The sequence below is a fragment of the Lipotes vexillifer genome, unplaced genomic scaffold (genome assembly GCF_000442215.2).
Source record: "Lipotes vexillifer unplaced genomic scaffold, Lipotes_vexillifer_v1.1 scaffold633, whole genome shotgun sequence".
Classification (NCBI taxonomy): domain Eukaryota; kingdom Metazoa; phylum Chordata; class Mammalia; order Artiodactyla; family Lipotidae; genus Lipotes; species Lipotes vexillifer.
Genome location: NW_006789455.1, coordinates 467,083 through 484,155, shown reverse-complemented (window position 1 = coordinate 484,155; position 17,073 = coordinate 467,083). Strand labels below are relative to the sequence as shown.

Here is a 17,073-nt window from a genome sequence, read left to right as displayed (position 1 = left end):
AAAAAGAAAAACATTTGTGCAAAGGCCAAAGCTCTGCCACCAGACAACCTGGGGGGGCGGGGGGAAAGCTGAGCACTGTATGCTTCAATCTTTTCAACTGTAAAACGGAGCTAACAGTCTTATCTACCCCCGATGTTGTTGTGAGGTTTAAAGCCAAGAAAAACACTTAGAATAATGGTGTCTGAGCCATTATCAGCACTCAATTAACAGCAGCTACTTCTAGGCAGTTTACGGAAAATATTAAAATTTTCAGCCATGTTGAAATTCTCAGCATCTTCTCCATTTAGGGAGAAGGAAAGAGCATTTCCGCCCTCCAGCAACGGCAGGTTACGGGCATAAGCGGGCACGTTTACCTCTGTGTGTTCAGGTATTGGGGTTATTGTCAGTAGGGGTGGTGGTGGCATCACTGGATTTTTAGGACCGAAGATAATATTGTTTATCTTGTCTTGGTTCTGGGACCCAGTCATCACACTCTTCTCTTTCCAACTCACTGGCTCTTTTAAGAAAAACTTTTCTACAAATATTCCCAAAAAAGAAGCCATTCATATTTTTAATCAATGAATTAGTTGACAGCTTTGATGATATTGCAAGGCTATCTCTCTCTTTCTCCTTCTCTCCTCCCACCCCTGCCCTGCACACATACACGTACACAAGCATGAATGCCCACACTACAGTATCTGCCTCTGAGAGCTTTCTAGAAAGGCAGCTCTCATACACTAAGGAAGAGCTGGAAGGCCTTCACATCATTGAGGAAAGAAGATGGTAGTGTCCATGATTTTCTGTAGAGCTATGGGCAGGGTGACTGGACAGAAAAGTTCAAAGTCTCTATCATTGTGCTAAGGGTTGAAGGAGGTATAGAGCTCATTCTCTGAAAATGCTGGATCCCGTCTTCAGGTGTTTTTCACAGGGGAAGTGTTATGGTCTGAATGTTGATTTCTCCCCAAAATTCGTATGTTGAAATCCAACCCTCAAAGGTGACGGTATTAGGAGGTAGGGCCTTTGGCAGGTGATTTGGTCATAAGGGCGGAGCCATCACAAATGGGATTAGTGCCCTTAAAAAAGAGGCTCCAGAGAGCTCCCTCACCCCTTCCACCATGTGCGGTCGCAGCAAGAAGTCGGCCATCTGCAACCTAGGAGAGGACCCTCACCAGAACCCAACCAGACTGACACCCTGATCTTGGACCTCCAAGCCCCAGAAATGTGAGACATAAATCTCTGCTGTTTATAAGCCACCAGTCTGTGGTATTTTGTAAGAGCAGCCCAAATTGAGACAGGAAGACATTGATTTACGATGACAAACATGCCACACTCTCAGCCTATATCTCCCCAATAAAATCTAACTCTGCTGGCCACTTCTGCCTCTCAGGTCCCAACAGTCTGAAAAGGGACCCCTCTGTTCCCCCAGGCATTACCCAGGTGGATTTCAACCATTTACTCTTCCTTGCCCAGACACTTGAGAACTATGGTGCCCTCACAACCATCTCATCAGTAATCAATCAGTATGGCAGAGGTATTCAATAGGTGAACAGAAGGGGCAGAACAGAGGGGCATGCATACTAGGAAAAACAGCACAGTAATTATGAGATACCATCACCACCACCACCATCACCATGTCCAAAACCCTAATCAAGAGAAGCACCAAGATTTGAAATTTTCCTTTGGTATTTTCTGGGTTACAAGATGTAAGGTGGTGATTTTTTAACCCATCCTCAATTTGTTTTGACCTAAAAAAATCATAGAACCCAAGAATTTGGAGCTAGGTTGTCATTAGAAAGTAGAAAGTATATACCCCTCAACTTTTAGATGAGGAAACTTCTGCAAATTAGGAGGTGCACTGTGATTCAGCCAAGATTATTAGGATTCAGAGAAAGTCCTATGATTAGAAACAAGACCCCCCCCCCCACTTTGCTGTCCCTTATCCCATTGTGCCAAATGGCGTCCCTAGTCAGTCATCCAATGTCCCTTTCTAATTTAACTGGACCCAACACACACACACACACACACACACACACAGGAATCATTCTTACAGTACAATTATTTCGTCATCATTGTTCATTCACAGGTGCATTTACAAATCATTCTGAGACAATTCAAGTCTTAGTGCTACTCATGACAAGCTTTAGACAAAATTCAACACCCATTTATGATAAAAACCCTCCAGAAAGTAGGCATAGAGGGAACTCTCCTCAACGTAATAAAGGCCATATATGACAAACCCACAGCCAACATCATTCTCAATGGTGAAAAACTGAAACCATTTCCACTAAGATCAGGAACAAGACAAGGTTGCCCACTCTCACCACTATTATTCAACATAGTTTTGGAAGTTTTAGCCCCAGCAATCAGAGAAGAAAAAGAAATAAAAGGAATACAAATGGGAATAGAAGAAGTAAAGCTGTCACTATTTGCAGATGACATGATACTATACATAGAGAATCCTAAAGATGCTACCAGAAAACTACTAGAGCTAATCAATGAATTTGGTAAAGTAGCAGGATACAAAATTAATGCAGAAATCTCTTGCATTCCTATACACCAATGATGAAAAACCTGAAAGTGAAATTAAGGAAACTCCCGGGAGGGGAAGTGTGGAGAGTGACCTGTGCTTGCACACAGGCTTCTTGGCGGCGGCAGCAGCAGCCTTGGAGTCTCATGCCCCTCTCTGGGGTACCCGCTGATAGCCGCAGCTCATGCCCATCTTTGGAGTTCCTTTAAGTGGCACTCTGAATCTCCTCTCCTCGAGCACCCTGAAACAATGGTCTCTTGGCTCTTAGGCAGTTCCAGACTTTTCCCGGACTCCCTCCCGGCTAGCCATGGCGCACTAGCCCCCTTCAGGCTGTGTTCATGCAGCCAACCCCAGTCCTCTCCCTGGGATCCGACCAAAGCCCGAGCCTCAGCTCCTAGCCCCGCCCGGGGTGAACAGACAAGCCTCTCGGGCTGGTGAATGCCGGTCGGCACCGATCCCCTGTGCGGGAATCTCTCTGCTTTGCCCTCTGCACCCCTGTTGCTGCGCTCTCCTCTGTGGCTCTGAAGCTTCCCCCCCTGCCCACCCCCGGTCTCCGCCAGTGAGGGGGCTTCTAGTGTGTGGAAACCTTTCCTATTTCACAGCCCCCTCCCACTGGTGCAGGTCCCGTCCCTATTCTTTTGTCTCTGTTTTTCCTTTTTTCTTTTGCCCTACCCAGGTACGTGGGGAGTGTCTTGCCTTTTGGGAAGTCTGAGGTCTTCTGCCAGCATTCAGTAGGTGTTCTGTAGGGGTTGTTCCACATGTAGATGTATTTCTGACATATTTGTGGGAAGGAAGGTGATCTCCATCTCTTACTCTTCTGCCATCTTGAAGCTCCTCTCAACAATTTTTTAAAAAATTGTTAAGGATGAAACATACATGAAAAATTTGTGGAATTCCCTAATCACTTCCCTGGACCTCAGAATCTGACAAAACATAGAGTGGATTCCAGTATTCTTGAAACCCTGTCCTCAAACTATTTGGTCCCAAATACAATGCCAAGTATTTTTGCTTGGAAAAAATCCAGCTCAGCTAGCAACATGAGGGACCAGAAATCTCCCAAGACAGCTTGATCCATCACAGTTTAGGTCAACGACCTATGAAGTTAAAGGTTACAAAAAGAAAGAAAATCTTCTAAAGGGAATAAAAAATGGATACTCCCAAATGCTGGGTCACTCGGGCACTAAAGTAAGGTCTATGGTCCCCTGCAATTGGCTGCTCTCCAGGGCACTGCAGAAGAGGCAACCACTTTATCTTACAATTGTAAGCACACAGAGGAGGAAAAACACTATATGTGAGGTTCACAAGAAAGGCTACCAACGTTTCCAACAAGAAGGAGTAATGCTTCTGGCTCCCAGCCAAAAGGAATGCTAACCAAATGTTTCACATAAGGTCAGTTTCTCTAGTAGGGCAATGCTTTGAGCAACCCAAAGTATTTAAGTGGCCTCATTAATCTTCCTAACACCCCTAGATGTAAATAGGTAGTGATGAGGAATACAGCCATATTCTTCAGGGAGAAAGGCAGTGGTGCAGAAGGTTAAGAGATTAGATTCTAGGAGCGTATTAGTTGTGTATCTTAGGGGAGCTAGTCTCTGTGCCAGGTCTCCCCTCTCATCATAGAAGTACAAAGCAAGAGTTTAACCAGGCTGTAAAGGTTCAATTTTATGGCCATAGTAAATGAAAGTATGGGATCTTCTTTCCTTGGTGTGAACTTACTTTTTTCAAATGCCTTGGAATAAAATTTGACATTACACATTCAAATGTAGTAACCGTATTACTTTTACGAGTGATATATGAGGAATACAGAAATCCAATAAACTGAATAATTCAAATCACAAAGCCATTTAATTTGGCAGATACAAACTGACAATTGTGAAGCCCATTCATCCTTCCCCCACTAGATACCTGAGTGTGTGGTCTCCCTCTTCACCAGAGTGTATTTCTTTTTGACGATAGGACTGAATAACTCATTCCTACCTCTCATCACATCCCCCAGTGGCCTATTGGCAGCAAATCACTAAGCACAACAACATAGTCTCTGAGGTAGCAGTGATGGCCTTAATAGACAAAGTTCATTTGTGTCTTCATGTAAAGTAATAAAATTCAGCCAGCATTAAAGAAAAGGTTAAGCCATCATGAGCATATTAACTAAATGACTCATTTTATCTAGAGACACTATAAAACTCAACTCTGACCTCCATTAATTATGAAAGACACAGGTGTTTTAAAATGACATTTTCTTAGAATAACTCAATTGGTCTCTGATGAATATAGCTATAAAATCAAAGGAAAAAATTCCAAGTTCTTATTGAACATGTAGGTCAGAGGCTTGCTTATAACTGAGGAGCAGAAGATGGAATAATTAAGAAAGACAGACTTGCACTTGGCACTAAGAAAATCAAGTAAATTGAAAAGAGACAGTAAACCTACAAAAAATGTTTTAAACAACAGTGATAGAAACTTATGTTTGTTGTTTAATAAAAGTTTAGACCATTGTTGATGATGAAACAATCTGAGGATAGAATACCCACTGCACGTAAACTGTGACCATTTGTGTAAATCTGATAGTGAAGCTAGTTTCACCTGTACCTGTGCCAGCTTCATCCACTCTGTGATTTCCGTTCACTGCATGATTCTATCCTAACTTTGTCAATAACCCACTGGCACAGAGCGTGACACTGTGACTTCCTACATGACACCCGAATTTTCAGTTGCATTGATAGACCTAAAGATTAAAATATAAATGTGTGACTTTGAAGCTAAAGTAGTAACTATATCCTTTAGAGCACAAAATGTTTTCATAAAAATTATTTTAATTATCTGCATGTATATATTTAATATCTCAATCATATCAAAATGTTAAGAATATGAAGATTTAATTTCAGCATGTAACCTTGTCATGTGCTTCACAAACTTATCTATACTTGTTATTCCTAAGACTTTCACTATGCCGATTGATTCTAAACAAATTCTAGGAGCCTTTATTTTTTTCTGTTATTATAACCATTCCGAAAATATCTCTTTAATGTTCTTTTCCCATAAGTTTCTGGGAGTTTAATTCAGTTTTAATATTACCAAGTTATTTTAAAGATATAGCGCTATATTTAAATAGTGGGATCACATTCAGATCACAGTTTTTGAATGCTGATTTTTTTTTACTTTGCTAATGTATTTTGAAATATGGTGACAAATGTATAACATTATAATGTCATATTATGAGCTACCTCCTCAGTCAGAATTTTTTCAACCCTCTTCAAAAAAAATAAATATATGTACTTTAGGCTATAAAACATTTAAAATAATTCTGATTTTATTATTTTTGTTGTTACCATATGTGCCTAGTACTCACCCTCCCAAAATTGTATTGGCTTATCTCATTACCTAGCCCAAAAAGTCTATTTCAAACCCCTGAAAAGTCTTGGTTACTATAAATAGGTTTCAAAGAATACATCAAAACCAAAATCAAACCATTTTAATAGTGCTCTTACATGTTTAAATACCAAGATTAAAAGGCACAGAAGTAGATGGATAATCTCTTACTATTTTGCAAGTAGAATCAAATAACAAAGGTGGATTTCTAGTGGCATGCAACAATTAAGACCAGTGTTGTTAGCAAATTTCAGAGCTATGAAACCAGAAAAACCTTTTCCCATAAGCATATTTAGGGACAAAGTTATTAATCAATACTGTCAGTAATCACACTGATAATTTAAATTTTATTATGTTCTAAATATTATGTGCAAATCTCTAAGTGCTTTGAGGATTACAGATGGTGACTTACTGCTCTAAATTTAACTCACGACTTCTGCTTTTGCTGGTCCACTGGGTATTTGATTTGTTCCTTTCATTTTTCAGTTAATAGAGACCATTTTTCATTTTAAAAAATACCAACTGTGTTATTCTATGATTGCTTTCACCTATGCTTTCCTAGGAATAGTCACTCTTCAAATTATCTCCATATACACTATTTTTCTGGGTTAACTTCAGAGTTAGTAAAATCTGAGATTTTTTTTCTCATGTATCTTCAAATAATCGAAGAATTACAGCTCATTTCTCAAATGCTCAGTCCCAGCTGATGTCATTACAACAAGCCGCACTTTCAAATCTCATTCCCAAATCTTATCTTTGACCCTTGCCCTCAGCCACCAATTGTGATTGGCCATCAACCACTGTCAAACTCAGCTCTGAAATACTTCTCAAATCTGACTTATCTCCATTTGCACTTTCACTGCCTAAGTTTAAGTTCTCACTACTGTCTCCTGATCCACAGCCCCTGATTGCTATCCATACCTCCAAACTCTAGTGCATTCTGCACACAGTATGGTGGAAGCACCTCCCTAATGCAAATCTGAGCATGTAAATGTATGGCCTTAGAAATCTCCTGAGTTCCTACTGTCTTTAGCAGAGGTTCTCAAATTTCCCAGGCCAGGAGATTACCAGAGGCTTGATTAAACCAAACATTCCAACATTACTTCTAGAAAGTCTAATTCAAATGTTCCGAGGAGAGGCATGGCCATCAGCCTTCTTGAAAGATTTCTCAGACCACTCTCCTGACTGCCGGAATTGGAACCACTGGGCTAGAGGATGAAATCCCAGCTGCTCCATAATCTAATGCTCCAGCCTCATCTACAATTACTCCTCTCTGTCACTAACAGGTCCAGTCAAGGTGTGTTCTTTTCAGTGTCATCAGGATCTCTGACTTCCCCGTTCTATGGTCCTTCTGGCAGGAAGACTCTCTCCCACCTGCCAGACCCCTAATTCCTCTCCAAGGCCCAATTGAAAAAGCACCTTCTCAAAGCACCCTTTTCACCCCCAAGGACCATCACCTTTCTTTCCTCTTGGTGTTTCCAGGGCCCTTTATTCAGGCCTCCCTGGAGATCTTAATTGCTTGTATTCCTCATATCCACCAGGCCAGGAGTGAGGAAAACTTTTCATGGGCTAAGTAGCAAATACTGCACCTTTGTGGTCCTGTTGGAACTATTCATCTCCGCAGTGAAAGCAGGAAGGCAGCCACAGGCAATATGCAAATGAACAGATGTGGCTGTGTGCCAATAAAACTTTATTTACAAAATCAGGAGGCCAACCTAGGGGCCTTAGCCTGCCAACCCTTGCACTAGGCTCTAAAGTCTTTATCAGGTAGAGACTGCTGCATCTTCATTTCACCAATGTTTAGGATACTCCCTGGCACACAGTAGTTTCAATAAATATTTGATGAATGAAGAGTAACTATGTGAACTAATAAATTCTGATGGACCCCATGTGGGACTGGCTAGGAAACAAGCTCTCAACACTCAAAACTTGTAGCACACACATGCACTCAAAGAGGTTGTTTAATTTTTATCACACTCCTTTGTTGACTCATTCAGGGAATATGGGAAAAGGGAAGACTGCATGTATATTTATAACCTAATAAGTCAGTATTCTGCTAGGTCTGTTTTCTCCCCACCTCCAGCAGAGAAGAAAATGCAGAGACTATTTTGTTTTTTATAACAGCGAAAGGAAGAAAATGGTTGGACATCTTTCCCACAGGAGTGTCTGCAGACCACCTGTTTGTGAGCTAAAAGCTCACACTCTGGGACCACCTTCCAGCCCCCTGGATCCGCAGAGCTGGAAGGAGGGGCAGAGGAAGCTGCATTCTGAATGAATGCCCCGGGTGATACTTAGGTACACTGCTGTTGGTAAATTCTGGGCAGAAAGCTACCAAAGCAGGTAGACAAAGAATGGATTCTCTTTTTTAACACAGATTAGGTTACTTAATCAAACAGGCCTGTTGGCAGACAGGGGAGAAGAGGGAGACGGAGGAAGATAAGCAAAGAGAATCTTAAGAGCAAAACACACCTATGAATCAAGAGCCAACAGGGAGAAGGAAATATTTAAACCTTAAAGTGCAGTCGAAAAAAAAAAAATCCTGTTGGGCTGGGCTAAGAATGAAAAGCAGAAATAACAGCTCCATCCTTCCTTTCATCACCAGCTGTTTTCCTAAGTCATATTTAATGTAAATACAATGTCAACATCATCATTACCTCCAATTTCTTTGCATGATGGGGGTTTACTGCTTTTTGGATTCACTCCTAATTGCTGATTTCACTCCACTTAGCGAGAGTTCCCTTTAATTGTATAAACTTGACTAAAATGTGTCCTTTGGAAAACAGAAAGAAGCTGTGGCTACTGGAAGCAGAATTGCTGATCTCGTAAAAATCTCCAGTTTTTCTTTGAATTATAGACTGCTTCCAAAAGATTAATGCCAAGGTAAAACTTTAAAAGAAAAACAGTAATTATAACCACCAGAAAAAGAGGGAATTCTATTGGTCAGTTTTCAAAGGTGACACTTATGTGACTCTAAAATTTAGCTCCACTTGTTTAGAACCAATGGCAAAATCATTTTGAAAGGAGCAATTTACACTAATTACATAGAAGCCTGCTCATTCATTTAATGTGATCTTATGAGAACTTATGCTTGGAATACTTAAAGCAAATTCAGTCCCAGCATAACAAAAAGCAAGTTAATCTTTCCTTTTTATCTTTATTTCTGAAGATTCAAACCATGGGCAAAACAATCGTTTAAAGTAATACACTAAAATTTGTCAAGACCAATTTGCTGTGACTATAGGAAAGACCAAGCTTTGTCTTGAAAGCACTTGGGTTTTAGTTTTTTGTTTGTTTGTTTGTTTTTGTTTTTTTGCCCGTGTCCCCTGCATCGGCAGGCGGACTCCCAACCACTGTGCCACCAGGGAAGCCCTTGTTTTGTTTTTAATTTATTTTTTTTGCCGTACGCGGGCCGCTCACTGTTGTGGCCTCTCCCATTGCGGAGCACAGGATCCGGACGCACAGGCTCAGCGGCCATGGCTCACGGGCCCAGCCGCTCCACGGCACGTGGGATCTTCCCGGACCGGGGTACGAACCCGTGTCCCCTGCATTAGCAGGCGGACTCTCAACCACTGCGCCACCAGGGAAGCCCTAGTTTTTTATTTTTAGTAGTAAACATGCTGATTAGAAATCCGTACCATTTGTCACACAGATACATGTACAGAAATATCTTTCAATATACGGAAATAGTCTATTGACTGCAATGGCAAGTCAAAGAGTTCCGTACAAGGCACACACATGGCTCTGGGCTGGTATTCACATGGCTACCAGCATCCCTGCTACCCTTTCAATTGATATCTTCATAATGTTCCCATTTTAGTAGAGTTGAAATTAAAAATTTCCCAAGACATACATAAATCTTTTATTTGTCATCAGTTATGATTTTCACCTGACTCAGTGTTGGGTCTATGAGCTTCAATCCCATCACCTTAATCATCGGCAGATGGGTGAGCCTCCCGGACTCACAGGCACTTGCGTGAGAGCTCACAGGTGAGGGTCCTTCCTAAAATATCACAGGTTGCAAGATTATGCCCTTCAAGGATATGCTTCTATTACACTGAAGCTTGTTAGAGGAGAGTAAGATAACCAGAAGTCAACTTACGGGAAGAAAATGAAGAAAGACCAAGAAACAAACAGAAAAGCTGGAAGAAACTCACTTTCTCTTTGATGAGGAGCTCTTTTTTCATTACTATTGTATAGCTTTACACTTTACAAAAATATGGCTAATTTGTAAATGACCTGATTATTGTCAAACACTGCTTTGTGTATGGATCAAGTTAGGTGCCATTTGGAATAACATTTGAATTCGGTACAGAATCACTTGTCATGCAGGCACTGAACCCAAAACCCTAAAGACAGATTCATTTGGAGAATAAAATGTCATCACTCTCTCTCGGATCTGCTGTTACAATCCTACACACCACGAAACTGAAACTTTTATCAACTTTGTGAACTATTATTACTATCATCACTTTTATAATTCTACACAAACCTCTAAACGTCAACATAGTCTTTCATTTGGAATTTTCATGTATATATAAAGTAGAAACTGCTTTTAGTAGGTTCTTTTAACAAAGAAGTATATAAATCATCCATAAACTATTATCCCAGTAGTATAAACAAACAGAAATCAAATACTGCAGGGATATTACTGAAAAGATGAACTGTGATTATTTCTGAAATTGTGTTTTTTCTTTATGCTTTACAGTATTTTCTACATTCTCTAAAATGAAAGTGCCTGAGTCTCATCACTGAAAATACAAACATTAGTTTTTAAAGAGGCATGGGTAAAACAGAATATGAATATCAATGCTTTTAAAATAATATGAAAGATTATGTGCACCTTGGAAATGGTCAATTTAAGGATCCTTCCAGAAATTGCATGAATTCAGATGCAACTACCTTCGGGTACTACATAACCACAAATCACCTAAAGAGAAGTGGCTTTTGGGGTTGGTTTTGTTTGTTTGTTTTTGTTTTGTCTTTGTTTTGTTTTGCAGCGGGAGAACTTCTTTTTGCAAATAATTTTTAACTGATTTCAATTTCAGGACATAAAGTATCACTGGTATAAAGTGAAACCATCCAATAAATGGCTTTACAAGGCCTAGTGCTAACTATGAAGAAACAAAAATACTATCACTGTATTTTTCCACTGCTCATATATTTAAACCATTACAGATTTCTGCAATATACACCTGCTATCTAAACTTGTTTTGCTAGGTCAAGCCCTCCTAAACAGGAATCTGAGTGCTGGGTTATTTTTAAAGTTGTATAACTGGCTCACACTCCCTCTCAAACCTTCTGAGCCTAATCCCAGCAACTATCTTATGTAAAATTGCTATTCTCCACACTCAGTGGTATCTGCCCAAAATGCATATGCACACGCATGCTGAAACCCTCAGATACCCACACAGCTGCCCCACCACTGCATGCTTACAGGATGCCTGTCATTGTGACAACCTCTCTTCCTGGATTATTTCATTTAATCCTCACAACAGGTGAAAGGGGTAGAAATAATTATATCAACTTTAAAGATAAGAAAATTAGACTCCAAAATGGGCTCAAGGTCATGCAGTTAAGCAAGTCCATCTACCCCTTTCTTTCGTTTCGTTACTGAGTATCCACAATGTACCACACCCTGTTCTAGAATAGAAATACAGCCCATGCTCCTAGGGTTGCTTATCTGAAATTCAAGTTTAACTGCACATCCTGAACTTTTATGTGCTAAGTCTGGTGATCCTACATTGCTCCTGGTCACCATGCCATAGTGCAAGCTAGGTTGACTCAGTGGGTAGGCCAATCCCTCCCATGGCTGGTCTGGGACTGTGGTGAAATGAGATGGATGGAGACCTTAAGATACTCTGGGATGGAGACCTCCAGGGAGGCTGGGATGGAGACTTCCAGGAATGCTGGGATAGAGACTTCCGGGGACACTGGGATGGAGACTCTCAGGAATAGGTGTCCCCTGGGGACAATTCTCAGGTGCTGTTGGCAGTCAGGACAGAACTAGGGTGATATCTCTTCCAAATCTTCATTTTCTCACTGGCTTCTCACATCCGCATTAGGAGAATCTGTGTCACTGACCAAAAGCCTACCACCTGCAGAGTGTAGGCATATATGTGACGATGCCCTGTTTGTGTAGTGCCAAGGACCTCCAGAAACAATGGAGAGTCTTTTGAGTCAAGCTCACAGGAAAACTGTTTCCAAAACTCTTTAGAGTTGAATGAAACATGCAGGACTCAGCTACACCAGTTGAGGTCATATTTGTACCTGATACCCCAGCAGGGGGCCCTTCCCCTTGGCTAAGGGTGAGAGTCCATTTTCCCTAAGGATTAGCTTTGGGGTTTAGAGACTGCTACTCCCTGTGCTTTGCCCAACTGTAGGCATCTGGAATAAATCTGCTACAACTCCAGCCCCCCTTTCCCTAAGTGTCCTACCAAATGCAGAGGGTCACACATACAAATCAAATCCTGGAAATAAATATGGTGAATCAACAGATATCTTTGAGCTTCTACCCGGAGGAGAAAGTGTGCTACATTTTAGAGAAAACAAGAAAAGACAGTCACGTCCTCTACCATCTGGTACGTCACTATCTGAGAATGGGAAAGGGGAGAGTGAAAAGTGAAGAGAAATAATGCAATAAGTGCAGCAATGAAGAGAGATGGCAGGTGTGCCAACAGAACCGTACAGAGCAGGGAACATAGCAGCTCAGTCCCAAAGGAGGACCCTTTAGCCAGATCTTTACAATGAGTATGAGTTCACCCAGTGCATAACCTGAGATGTGGGTGGGTGGTTAGCTAATATTCTAGGAAAGCAAAAGAGATTACCAAATCCCAGAGGCAAGAAAGAGAACATTCTATAGTTGTGGGCAACATAAATAATCCCACATGCCTGGACTATGTGAGAATGAAAAGTGTGTCTCTATAGGATGTAGGACGACAAGGCAGAGGGTCTGATGGGCCACATCAAAAGAGCCTAATAAATCCAAATCAATCCAGATGATCCCTGGAGAAAATAGTATTTCTATAATATAAGTGAAGGCATACAAGTCATAAGAGCTCCGGTAGGAGCTACTGAGGGGTGTATTTTTAAAAGATGACTTTGGCCATGGTATGCAGAAGGAGGAGAAAATCTGGAGGCCAGGAGACCAGTTAAAAAGCCCTGCAGGGCTTCGCTGGTGGCGTAGTGGTTGAGAGTCCGCCTGCCGATGCAAGGGACACGGGTTCATGCCCCGGTCGGGGAAGATCCCACATGGCGCGGAGCGCCTGGGCCCGTGAGCCATGGCCGCTGAGCCTGCGCGTCCGGAGCCTGTGCTCCGCAACAGGAGAGGCCACGGCAGTGAGAGGCCTGCGTACAGAAAAAAAAAAAGCTGTGCAGTGCATGGCCCAGGCTCCCAGTGATGGAATTTGATGGAAGTCAGCATTAGAAATCCCCCAGGTAGTCCCAATGGGCTGAAGTAAGTAAAAGAGTACCAAGTAAGCCCATCCAATCCATACTCACTGTCCAATCAATAAACACTAAAAGAAATAGAAGTGACATGTTAAGTGCCAGGAACTAAACCGACTTCTGTCTGTTCATTTAAGTTATGACCGTACGTCTTGAGTCTTCAAGTGTTGGGTGGATGAACGAGGTCCTCTTAAGATCTGAGAGCAAAGGCAGTGATTCTAGAAACTGTTCGTTTGTCCAGAGCTTAAGCCAGATTTAGCTTCACTCATGTAGAAATTGCACAACCTCTCTTGCTATGAAAGGTATGTTTCATAATCTAGTACATTTGGCCGAAACAGATAATGTGCACTCCTCTGCCTAAAGTGCTTTCCTTGAAGGCCAGAAGAGTCCAAAATCTACAAATCATCTCTTTGGGTTATTATGTCATTTTTCCTAAGAGATGAACATAAAATGTTTTTTAAACATCATCCTCAAAACACACTGGCAGGATAGGTGATTTGAAGGCAGGGATTACACATGTTTTCTAAGGAAGTCATGGTAAATATGAGGGATGCAACACAAGATCTGTTCTGATTGGGTTCCAGTGGCCTCGCCTTCAAACTGGAAGGTCAGGCACTGACCTGGAGACAGGAGCATGTGCTCCTTAAGAGAAATAAATAATAGCAACTCCCTTGAATTCTCAACTGACTGGTAAATATCATAATGGGGGTCACAAAGAAAGGTAGTGATGGGTGTTGGAATGGGTATCAAGGTCTCCTGATGTCTAGAATTGTGCTGAAGGGTATACTGACAAATGAGAACATGGTTTTTGGAGTCAAACTCTCTGGGTCTGAAACCTGGGTCCCTCTTTGATTCAACATAATAAATGTGTCCCCGGGGTAACATATTTATCCACCTTCTGTCTCAATTTCCTCATCTCTAAAATAGGGAGGGTGACAATACCTACCTCTCAGGTTTCATAGGTGGAAAAAATAAATGAATTCATGTTAGAACTGCTCCTGGCACTTGGGAAACACCCAATAAACTCCTGCTATAAAGAGCAGCAGTCATCTTATTAGTTGTAGCACACTTCATGACACTCATACGGAATTTCATTCTTAGATGAAACATTACTTAGCACTCGTCAACTACGTCAGAGAAGCTCGTGTAACTGCAGAGATGTCAAATGAAGTCCGAAAATATCTGCGGAGGCAAAATGTAAGCTCTCTCACCTTGCTCCTACAAGAAGTTCTTTCTGTCCTGGGTCAAATGTTAACTGCGAGAAATCCACAGCATTCTTCGCTCTGAACTCCTGCAACCAGGGGCCAATTTCTAAAGAGGAAAAATAAATAAATAAAAAGATAAAAATGAATTTTCTTCCCCCCTCTGGGGACCACAGACAATGCACATCAGGTAGCAAACATTACATTTCAGAGGATTTGAAGGGCCCCCCAGGTGATCATTTAGGGGTCACTGGAGGTTCCTGTCAGGGTGTCACATAATCCACACTGAGAATGTGTAAAACATAGAGGGCAGCCAGCCAATAAAAAGGGAGCAAAGTATCAATGCTTGGTTGTAATTCACAAGCCAGATGTGCATTTTCCTTTTGCCTCTGGACTGGGCAGAAAATAACACAGCACTCACACGATTCATTAGAGGAATATTGAATGCAAACAAGATCATTTCCTGTGCAGCTTGATGGGAAGGAGCCAAAGATGTGGGAAAATCACAAAAGCCACAGGAGCACCATCTGCCTTCTTTCAAAGTGGACATTCCATTTCCCTGTCCTTTAGATTTCTATTTAGGCCCCAAGATTAGACTAGTTAAACACTCTCATTCCTTTCTAGATGAGAAATTCACAGTAAATTCTAGGCCTCATTTGCATTTTTTAAAGGGAAATCAGAAAATAGCCACTCTTTAGAGACATGTTTTTTACAAGCACTGTTAACTCCTATTAAATGACCTCCAGCCTAGAGTCCGATTATCACAACATGATAGAATTTGAAGAGGGTTAGAACTCAGCCTTATTAGCCATTTTTGCAACTTTCATTAGCTCATTTCTGACACAGAAAAAATGTTCAGTGAGTTGTCTGCCAGTTGTGCTGAACCTTATCATTAACCTTGACAACAAACCATGTGATCTGATTGTCTTTTTCCTTGAGTTTAATATTTTGAGTGATGTCACACTGACTAAACAGGGGCATGACAACTGGCAAATTGACAGTTATTGGTTTGCGGAAAAAGTGCGTAGCACAGAAATAATCTCTTCCACAACCAGATGCTAAAAAAAGATCTAATATGGAAATATGCCCATGTCTTAACACATGTCTTGTAGAAAGGCCGTTGTTGATGTAAATGAGGTAGATTATTTCCAAGCAATAGCTTTGTGTAACAAATATGGCTTTTCTCTACTATCAGTTATCGGGGGAAAAAACGGACATGAACTGAAAGTTCTATTCTGCTTAAAGGAAACCAGTGTTGAGTTATATAGAGATCTGTATTTGGTTTTTGATATTTTCATGGTATCTTCACTGTTTTTAGTATTTTATATAAAATTCTTCATTTTATAGGCAAGTCATTTTTTTAAAAAAATCCTTATTTATTGCAAAATAAGTACAAGGTCCTGGAGCTATAAAAAGATGTTAATAAATGATCTGTTCCAGGAGTTTTTAATTCAGTTAGGGAAGGAGCATAAATATTTTCTTTAAACACAGTATCTATAGATACAAGATCTTTACAGGTATTTATAGGGTTACAGGAAGTACTCATACATAGAAAGGAGAGATGACTGAGGGGCTTAGGGACCACGAAAAGAGAGATCTGACCAGAGATTCACAGAACAGATGTGTCCTGAGGAAGCAAGAGTGCCATGTAGGAGATATGGTGCCCCCTGTGGCTGTAACTGGTATTGCTCATATTCACTCCTATGGGGCCCCAGATCAGTTTCTCTGCTCTTTGGTGAGAACACTAAGGTTCTTATGTCTGCATTGCTCACTGCAGTGCCTGCAGCTCAAGGTACAGTACCTTGAATGTACAGGCAATACTAAATGTGGGGAATGAAAAAGTAAGAATAAGCTAGGGTTCTGCCTGTCCGTTTTTCTTTTTTCTTAATGAATTAAAAAAATTTTTTCTTAATAATTATTTTTACTTCTAATTTTAATAACTTTATTTTATTTTACCTTCTTCTTTTATCCCTTTTATTCTGATGTGTGTGGAGGACAGGCTCTTGGTGGTCCAGCCAGGCATCAGAGCTGTGCCTCTGAGGTGGGAGAGTCAAGTTCAGGACACTGGTCCACAAGAGACCTCCCAGCTCCATGTAATATCAAAAGGCAAAAGTCTCGCAGAGATCTCCATCTCAACACCAAGACCAAGCTCCACTCAACAACCAGCAAGCTACAGTGCTGGATGCCCTATGCCAAACAACTAGCAAGACAGGAAAACAACCCCACCCATGAGAGAGACTGCCTAAAATCATAATAAATCCACAGACACTGCAAAACACACCACCAGACGTGGACCTGCCCACCAGAAAGACAAGATCCAGCCTCATCCACCAGAACACAGGCACTAGTCCCCTCCACCAGGAAGCCTACACAACCAACTGAACAAACCTTAGCCACTGGGGACACACACCAAAAACAACAGGAACTACGAAGCTGCAGCCTGCAAAAAGCAGACCCCAAACACAGTAAGTTAAGCAAAATGGGAAGACAGAAAAACACACAGCAGATGAAGGAGCAAGATAAAAACCCACCAGACCTAACAAATGAAGAGGAAAT

The 17,073-nt window shown here is 41.2% G+C and overlaps 1 protein-coding gene across 1 annotated transcript in view; it reads right to left on the bottom strand.

The window, feature by feature from the left end:
• The window catches only part of SEMA5A (semaphorin 5A), a 306,987-nt gene that overhangs the window by 238,951 nt on the left and 50,963 nt on the right, over positions 1 to 17,073 (bottom strand). The window contains exon 2 of the mRNA XM_007462615.1: positions 14,527 to 14,626. Within this exon, the coding sequence (XP_007462677.1) occupies positions 14,527 to 14,626 (100 nt within the window). The remainder of the gene's footprint in view (positions 1 to 14,526; positions 14,627 to 17,073) is intronic.